The 10,333-nt window shown below is 34.4% G+C and overlaps 1 protein-coding gene across 1 annotated transcript in view; it reads right to left on the bottom strand.

Annotated features, from left to right (window-relative positions):
* Nucleotides 1-1,935: 1,935 nt before the first annotated feature.
* Nucleotides 1,936-10,333, bottom strand: part of LOC149783779 (enteropeptidase-like) — a 109,211-nt gene continuing 100,813 nt past the window's right edge. Inside the window, exons 20-22 of the mRNA XM_089932004.1 lie at nt 9,542-9,698; nt 5,482-5,553; nt 1,936-4,180 (exon numbers count right to left, since the gene is read on the bottom strand). Of these exons, the coding sequence (XP_089788130.1) occupies nt 5,516-5,553; nt 9,542-9,698 (195 nt within the window). The 3' untranslated portion in view covers nt 1,936-4,180; nt 5,482-5,515. The remainder of the gene's footprint in view (nt 4,181-5,481; nt 5,554-9,541; nt 9,699-10,333) is intronic.

The following is a 10,333-nucleotide window of genomic DNA, read 5'->3' as shown; positions in this document are numbered from 1 at the left end:
CATATGATGAGAGTCATGTATGATCATTTTATTTAATTAGTTATTTCTCTAATCGACTTTCAATCGCGGCGACTTTGAAAATGTCAAAGACATTTTAGTCACTGTCCACGAGTTCATCAATAAGTTCTCGATAGATATGAGAATCCATGATGCCGCCGCGAAATAGTCGCTGACAGATATCAGCTGCTTCATTAATTATTTCCGGCTCGTTTTCCTCCGATGAGAACTTCTAGCCGTGATACATCATTGATAATATTATCAGGACAAGTAATGTGACCACCAAGACCTTTCCCGGTTACTTTGTTCACGCTGGTTGGTTGTGTTGTTATTGGAGCTGAACTTTTAGGAGGTTTAATAAGCCCAAGATCCACGAGAACATCTTGTGATATTTTTTCTTGTTGCCGAAGAGTTCCTGCAAAATACGCATCGATATCATTGTTCATTCTTATCCATCTTCCGTCATTTTTTCTAGCCTGATTAGCATTATAATATCCACGAAATATACCCTTATACCAATCCTCGCGACTCATTTTATCAACATACTCGGGTTTTAAAAATTTATTCCTGATATCATAAGTCACCGCAGCCACTTCACCTAACCGTTCCGATGGAATCGTTTTTTTTTAGACCATCAAAAGCACCATATTGAAATTTATCAACTATATCAACCTTAACCTTAACCGGAGTTGGTGTTGCTTCTTCTTCTTCTTCTTCTTTGACAATAGGATACAATTCCGTAGAAATTTTCATTGGAAGATCTTTTAAAATCTTTTTTGTTTGCTTAGTTCTTCTAGCAATCTTTTCAGACTGCGTGGTGGTTTGTTTTAGTGTTGGAAGAATACCTTCATCCCCCAGTAAAGCTTTTTCAGTGACCGCCGCAGCTTTTTCAGTAGCTGTTGTAACGGGTTTAAATAATTCTTCTACACCTGTTGCAAATTCAACTTGTGCTTGCTGCCGTGCTTGTAATTTTTCTCTGACACTATCTCGCACAGGAAGAAATTTTTTTATTGCTTCTAGTCGTTCTCGAGCTAGTCTAGCAGAACGGGCTTCTCCGATGTTGGCCATTATTGTTAACTTAAATTTTTAATTCACAACAGAAATCCTAAAATATTTTACATAGCTAGCAGCAGAGAGACTGGGCCACCAAGTGTTTCGTCGACGTCACCCCGGTCAAGAAACATTTTTATAGTGAGTTATCTTTGTTGAAATAACTCATCTAGTCATCAGAGAAGAGTTATTTATCATAGTTTTCTGAATAGAGGGTTTATTTTTGTGAAATAAGACCTTCTGCCAAAAATGTTTTCGATAGGGGTTCTGTTGAAACGAAATAGTTGGTGGGCCCAGTCTCTCTGCTGCTGCTATTCTAAGCACGGCCTTTGAACTGTTGAGCCTGAAATCAACAGTTATTCTTTACCCAAATATATGCAATCCACAATGGAGGACAATACAAGTTATTTCACATAAATGAAGCTGCATTGACAAACATTGCAACACTGTACACTCTGCAATGGGAGGCCTGCAGGAACTTATCTGAGGCAGATGCAAACCAAAATCAAAGGTGTGCATGTGTGTATACATATATATATATATATATATATATATATATATATATATATATATATATACATATACAAATATATATATATATACACACACACCCACATACTGCACAATGAGTTTCTTAAAAATCTGGGGCATAAAAAAACTTGAACCAACACCTTAACTGTTGATTCAGCCACAAACAGAAACATGATATGTCTTGGTTCCCATAAAAACATGGAGTTGATAATGATGGGCGATGTGGCAAAATTGTGCAAAAAAGTGACTGCTTAACGATGAAGTTCTTTTGATTCAAATGTTTGCTTTGCATAATAAGTAGAGCATGCAACTTGCCAAACATTTGCATCAAATCTTAAAAGTAATAAAACAAGAAGTCCTGACACTCTACCAACTGAAGAGATTTTTTAAAACAAATTCCAGATTAGCTGAAGAGATGTTCTACAAATTCCAGATAAGACCATGTATTGCTTTTAACTGCTGAATGAGACCATCTCTGATATTCTTCAGCAATACCAAAATTTCAGATTAGCATACTTGGTGGCAGATTGGCATACTCCTTTAAATATGCAGTTGTTTGGTTTAGCCTATACATTGATATGACATTTTGTTTCAGATTCATAATGATAACAAGATTTTCAAGTTGGATGACATTGAGGCCATAAAGGAAAATATTAAGCCACAATTTTGACATTAGAACCAATCCAGATGATGTAGTGGTAATTAATTTTTTAAGTTGCTCATTAAGCAGCCACATTAACTTCTGTTCAGGAGGAGAAGCAATAACAAGATGGCTACCGTTCTAGATGTCCATTTCGGTTTGGTTGTGGGTTTAATACATATTTCAACACACAATAGGTTATACAAGGCAGATGGAGGAAGAATCTGACAGAATCCCAAGAACACTGGACCCACATGATGCTACTGGACTGCTTTTTATTGTATACCTATCAGCTTAGCCCAGACTCAAACCAATGCAGAAAGTGGTGAGATGGCAGTAGTTGGGAAAGGCGAATGGCATAGACCACTTGGCCACCTGGGGCCCCAGTTCTATTTAGGACCTACATAAAAAAAATGATTTTCAGTAAGATCCCTAAGTCAATATGTCTTCATTTAGGATAAGTAGCAAAAAACAAAATTGTCAATATGGCTGCGATAGTGGTGAAAATGAAAGTCCGACTGGCATCATTTTTATTTAGGACCAAATAGAAATCATAGGAAGTAATTTGGTGAAAAACCATGTTACCAGTCAGGAAAACTAATAATAACCAGATTGTCAAGATGGCCACTATGATAGCCATATCAGATGTCTGAGCAGTGCAGTTTTCTCTAGGACCATTAAACCACATGTATGAATGTGTGTGTAAAGTTCCAAGTCAATCCTCTATGTAGTTCAGGAATGTGTGTGTAAAGTTCCAAGTCAATCCTCCATGTAGTTCAGGAATGTGTGTGTAAAGTTCCAAGTCAATCCTCCATGTAGTTCAGGAATGTGTGTGTAAAGTTCCAAGTCAATCCTCCATGTAGTTCAGGAATGTGTGTGTAAAGTTCCAAGTCAATCCTCCATGTAGTTCAGGAATGTGTGTGTAAAGTTCCAAGTCAATCCTCCATGTAGTTCAGGAATGTGTGTGTAAAGTTCCAAGTCAATCATCCATGTAGTTCAGGAGAAGTAGTGACAACACATGTGTGCTAATGAATGGACAGATGTTGGTCATGGACAACAGACTATTTCATAAGCTCTGGGCTATGACCAATAAAGGTACAAATGTCCATCTTAATTAAATAAAAGAAGTACTGTAAAGGACTGTGACAATTATAATAAAAATATAATAAAAACATGATTTTAGCAGTTTTGATGGATTGTAAATTGGTTTAAATGTATGTACTGATCCATAATAAGCTACTTGTTTGAAATATTGTTATGGTTTATTTTTCTAAAGTGAACTCAGACACAGATACAAGAATTAGACAATCATGTTATGTCTGGATTGCAAAGCTAAGGTTGGTCTAAATGGTGTAGTAATTCCAGTGTTGCATCTACGTATCTTACATGAGTTTTCATACAAATGTATCTAACAAACTGATGCAACACAAACAGGTCCCTCGAGTATAGTAACAGGTCACTGGCATGTAGTAAGCTGGTAATTCACAGTGATCTAATTACATTGTGATTTTATTGTTTTACAAGATAGATATACTTCAGTGTTATTAGAAAGCTTACATCTCTATATTAAATATCCAAGAATGAAAACAACAAAAAATAACTATCAAGAAAAGCATCAGAGATATGTTGTGTTGCTTGTTTTTTATATAAAGAAGCTCTAAAAATCTCACCATCCTTAGAATTCTGAAATTTGAATTGTTGAAAAACAAATTTTGGGACATTGAATATAAATCTTCTATGGGCTCTAAATTGTTGCTTTGTTTAAGATAATGAAAGATGTATAAAAGCTAAAGTTACACTCTGAGAATTAATTACATACGCAAATAATTCCTTTGTATTATTTATCTATGTTACACAAATGCAAAAGAATACTGCATATAATTTATTTTTTGATTGTATATTTATACTCCATGCATGCAGCTCTGATTGTGAGGTTTCATGGAACTCTTGTGGAGATTATATCTGAAAATAGAAAATCAAAATAAAGTTCTACACAAAAATGACATACAACATGGTTCTCATCTGTGAACAACATTAAGGCGATGTAACTTTATATATATGAAACAGAAAAAGACCCCAAACTATAAACTTTAGAAACACAGAGGTCAGCATCACACTTTAATACATCAAACTGACTTAGAAGATCAATTATTTTAAAAACTTTCACAACATATCTTGATACTGTTGATGATATCAATGCTGTTGTTAATATCAATGTGGTATTTTCATCTTGTCATCTGTTGGAAAGATAAAAATCAGATGGAACTATACATACAGATATAGGAATCATCATTTGCAATTTGACAATATAAATCACACTATAATAAAGAAATAATGTACATAACAAGACTAATTTAACAGCTAGTGTGCTCAATCAATGTGAATTTTCTTTCAATGTAAATATCAGGACAACTCACAAACCCAGAGATGCTGTTGACATACCGTTCAGCAGATATGGGTCTAAACTGACTGTGGTCAGATAGACACAGCCTTGCTGCTGGCACAACTTACAGGTATGGCTTTAAACATTACATACATAGGCATACTGTTATCACATCATACGCCAGATTTGAGTCTAATCTGTTTGTGGTTAGGTACACCCAGACATGTTGTTGGTACACTATACAGCAGGTATGGGTCTAAACTGTTTGTGGTTAGGTGCAAATTACACTTGAGTCAATGTTATACAATTTTAAGTAACTCCCCACCACATCCAGTTAAGAAGAAAAGATGACAATGCCCAATATTGATGGAAATGGGTAAAAATTAAACTCAACAAGGATGTAAGAAATCTCAGCCTTTCATCAATTACCTGTAGTGACTGAAAGCAAAACATTGTCTCAATACAAAATAATTTGGTCATATTGGACAACAACCCCTTGAATAAGGGCAGCAAGCTGATGAAAATTAAATTAACATAAGAATTTAAATTTGTTTCCAATGTTTCCATTCTTCTGAGGCCATTCCTTCTGCAACTAATTAGAGATGTACCAACTCTTGTGAAGGACAAAATGGTTAAAAAGTGCAACACTATTTAATTGCAGGTCAAGATGGCTTCTCAACAGGGTCAGTTTTCACCGAGATGGATCCACACAGAAGAGGGACTTTATGTCCTTTTTTAAAATTACTTATCAGAAACATGAAGTGGTGCAAATGGACGTAGGAATGGATTCACAGTTGGATAATGTCATAGATAGGTAAAAGTCTAATGTCATAACAAAAAGGTTTTCAGAATCTGTAAAAAAGAATGAATTGATGCTGACCAACCACTGGCAAAAAAGAACTTGTTTTTTCTCCCTAATCGTTATCCATGGTAAGATCCGAGAAATCCAGACCTGAAAAAAATAATTGCATATAAATGTGATCCCTACAATAAAAGAAATAATACTATTACTGAGTTCCCTCATTATACAAACTCTCGGTTTAATAATGTCCCTCCAGGCAACACAAGGGATGACATCAAAATGGTTAAATTTTGTCATCTCAATGTTACTTGTTTAATTTAGCTACATTTATTTGATATCTGTTCAGAAATAATTAATCAGATAACCTAATTATCTGTTTCTAATCGCTGTTATACATTTTAATGAGGTACATAGTGAGGGAGCACTGTATTAATACCTCTAATAAGATACACCGCTCCCTCGATAACTCGCGCCCGGATAACTCGCGATCCCGCTTATAACACGGTGTCCATCTTGGCTCCCGATTTTTTCCAGAGAAAATGTATTTAAAATATCTTTAAAATATGCTGAACATGAAAAAATTATGATAAGAATTGATAAATTAAACCTTGATACATTGCTCGTTTTATCATCGAAAATGGTGATTAATGCCCGTAAAAATATAATCCATATTTTGAAATTTGCAAGTTCTAAAGAAGAATTAATTTCAGAGATCTCGAAAACGCGTAATTACGTGTATTTGGACGCCAATTTTTGATCTGGGAGGCAGAAAATCACTGAGGCGGGAGTCCTCCGTATGCATGTAATAGGTGCGCGGGAAAATTCAAAGATTTGCCGGTCCTGTTTCAGCCACCTGCTTTGTGGGAAAATGTGTGGATCAGTTAACTGTGCTGATATTTACAATGACAGAATTCAGTGACTGAAAGACTCTTTGATGTACTGTTGCCATTTTATAAGAGTACATTAAAAAAAAAAAGAACATGATGCAACAGCTAGGCGGCTAGTTCAAAGGCTTTGACTAGCGGCCAAGTGAGAAAATGTACTGATATTTAGTGATTGAATTCAGAGGCAGAAAGACCCAGTTTTGAAATCCTAGCGAGACCTCTGTTTAAAGATATCATATATTATGTAAGTTTTTATGATAAATAGTTGTCAGTATACTGTAAATAAACAGTCTGGTGAAATAGCGATCAATTCTGGTAAATGCTAACAGGTGGCAACAGAGAATGAAATAAACACCAATTAAACGTCTTCCTGTGTGAAAGTCACGTTCTAATCCTTTAATTCCGTTTCAGTGTAAACATTATAATCACAACATATTCTGTTCATTGAAAACATGAAAAGAGTCAATCAACCGTCACATCAAAACCCGTGAGTACTTCTGTGAGAACCTAATTACATGTACATGCCGGCTTGGGGAAGTGTTTGTTGCATTAAAAAAAAAATCGATTGCAAGAGACCTCAGGTGCTGGATTAAGAGTCTTGGAGCTGCCTTTGACGTAAACCAAAACAGTAACAGAGACAACGTTGATGATAGTGACTTCGAATGTTTCAGTGAAACTGATGTCATTAATGCCAAGGCTGTTTGGGAGAAATTCGTACAGACTCATGGTCCTGAGATGGGCATTTCTCTTGATGATATGGAGGAGTGGATTTGTGCTGACAATGATTGCCCCACAGCCGAATACATGTCAGATGAAACTATAATTATTTCTATAGCGAACAAATTTGCAGCAGAAGACGATTCTAACTGGAGTAACACAAGTGTTGAAAGTGATGCAGACACAGATTTTGCACCCCCCACCCCTCTGCACAGGAAGCAATAAAATATTTTGATATTGCCATAAGGTGGCTGGAGACCCAAAATGTTGACTACGTAAAGCTCATGCAGTTGAGAAATCTGAGGGATTTTGCTCGGCGGCAGAGAAACCAAGGAGTAACACACACACAAAAAAAATAACTGAGTTTTTTCAAAAAGTGAATTGATATTTGTCAAGCGTGGCACAAACGGCAAGTATTAACTTGTTCTAATTTACGTTGTTTTAAATTTGACGACCAATTAAACATGTTAGTACTGATTAACCCTTGTTTTTTTTGTTTTCCATTTTACTTCTATCACATTCAAAAATATGCATCTATCTATCGTTCGATCGACACTGTTTCTCAAAAAGAGCGATCTTTTGTATATAAAAAAACGTCTAATTTGGATCAATGAATAAAACTAGAATGTATCCAATTCAACATAAAAATTAGTGATGTAGTACACAATGTGTGAAGTGGTACATATGTTAAGCGAACGGAAACCATGTGGAATAATATTTTCGATGATCGCCTCAATATACTGTAATTTATCCTGAAATTAATGTTGTCCTATAAGGAAATAATAAAGTACACCGTTATGAAGAGATATTTATTAACATTTAATCTCAGAACGATTATAAAGTGAGTATTCAACAGTATAATCTGTCTACCCCCCCCACACACTTATTTCTCCGTTATGTCATCAATCACTTTATTGGTTTTGGGCTTATTTTATAGGTCCCTCGATAACTCGCGCCTCACTTATAGTGCGGTCAATGTTTCTGGACCCCTACCCCGACTCGAGGGAGTGGTGTAACTACATTTAACAACAACAAATCAACTGATATGCCAACCCTAACCAATGTGAAATATCAGTAGTGACAGCTATGAAAAGAATGGATTCCAAATGTGAATACATCCAAATATGAATACTTTAGACGTTTATCCAAACATTTATTGTATATATTAAACTCATTGGTTCAGTGTGGTTTTTGGTTGAAACATGCTTCTACAATGTAACATGCTTAAGTCGATTGAAAAATAGTACAAATACATGGTATTCAATCTGATGCATGGAATTTATCGCACGTATTTTCGTCACGTATAAAAAGTACTCATTGGTCATTCCTTAAGTTTTTCAGTATAACTGGTCAATATCTAACTGAAGACAACAAGGGATAGGCTAATGGCAACCAGCTAATGGTCAACTCTTTTTATTGATCAAATTATACATAATAAAATTAGGGAGAAATAATAAGGAGCAGAAGATCAACAAATATCTTTATTGACTTTTGAAGAAAATTATGTTAATTTATAACATTTCCATGTAATAATTCAGGATGATAGTCCCTTAACAACAAAGGTTAATTTTCTTTCTTTTTGATAAATGATCGAGAAAATACATTGATCGATTAGAAGAAGAAGAAAAAATGTTGAAGATGTTCCAAGACTTTTAATACATGAAAAAATTCCTATAATTTTGTGTCCTAACATTTATAGGTCATATAAAAATTGCTTTTGAAAATAATTTAGGGTCTCTAAACACTTGCAGTTTCCCAAGACTTACAGTCATTACAATCTGTTTTGACAAGCATTTCAGCAATGTTAATACTGTATACCATTTTTCAAGTTGCAGTTCATTTAAAATTGTATCTGACCACAAAATCTGATAGAAGTGACTGAAATGTTATAATTTCAAATTAAAAACAATGATTATTCCAACACTGATCCAATTGGTTGGCAGCTTTGCAGCAATAATAATAATAATAATAATAATAATGTGATGACGAAATAGAACTTTATTTTTTTTTGCCTTTTTAAGTTGTAAATGTTGGCATTCTAAATTTTAGAGTACTGCAGATTATGAAAATAAATACATGAGTTCTGCAGAAAAATTCTTTTTGTTAAGGGGATTTAAAATCTCACGTGGTTTTGAAATGTACAATTATAAGAAATGATGCATGTGACATATATTTGAATGATGAAAAGTAATTTACAATTTGTCATTATTTTGAAATGTACAGTTATGATAATTCTAAGTGATGTATAATTTTCCATTCTTTTGAAATGTAAAATGAAGCAGCTTCTCAGTGATGTATGTATTCTTTTCAAAATACTGAAAATTTAGTGAAATAAATGGTTGGAGTTGAATCTGGATTGGTTGCCAATTATAAGGCTGTGCAAATTGTAGGATTTTATCATGAAATTTACAGGTTTACATTTTAACATGACTTTGTCCTAACTTTTCATTACTAAAGTGTAAATTCTCATTTTGAAAGGAGATATTCATAAAGTTTAGTAAAAGAAGGACCATTCATTCAGAACAATAAAAACTTACCCGTAATCTGCTCTATCCAGTCTGCATGAGGGTAAGAAAGCTCATAGATACCAGGGTAGCCATCTTTAAAGCAGCTTCTGTAGCCCCAGCTTAATGTGCCCAGTACTTCAAATCGCCCATACTTGTTACGGCACATCAATGGGCCTCCAGAGTCACCCTGTAATTCCATTTACAACATGTAATAGTTTATCAGTAGCAAGTTTAGAATCTAGTTGCCTGAATTTGATCTAGAATGTTTTCTTTTCTGTTTCCTTTTGTTTAAACCACTAAACGTGACAAACTCTGAATTGACTATGATATGTGTGGGTACCAATTGCTATCGGCATTTGAAGGGATTTTTCTAACATTCAAAATGGGGCCTGGGACAATGAAACGGGGAATTTTTACATCAAAAAGTGTCAAGGTGGGGAATATTGAATTTTCTTTACACACTGTGATTTCAATGCACAACAGTCCAGATATATTGAATATTTAAATATTTAAACAGGCATTGACTCCTTAGATATATTACTACATTCATTATAATGATTTTCAATGTAAACTCTGTTTAATTTTTGGAATTTTTCACACTTAAATTGGAAACAAATGGATTTTTTTGGCAATGGAAATGGGGCGGAATTTCAATTCCAACACATCCCCAGAAAAATCCCTGGTTGCATGCAAATCTGAACACTAATTAACCAATTATCCAATTGTGTGATACAGGTAAAAATTCCAAGTTAATGTTCTTGGCAGATAAGCAAAATTATATTTATTTAATTTCATCATAGTTAGGACTTTGTAAAACTCAAT

The sequence above is a fragment of the Sinohyriopsis cumingii genome, chromosome 14, assembly GCF_028554795.1.
Source record: "Sinohyriopsis cumingii isolate HCF-2022 chromosome 14, ASM2855479v2, whole genome shotgun sequence".
Classification (NCBI taxonomy): Eukaryota; Metazoa; Mollusca; class Bivalvia; order Unionida; family Unionidae; genus Sinohyriopsis; species Sinohyriopsis cumingii.
This window is presented reverse-complemented; position numbering and strand designations above follow the sequence as displayed.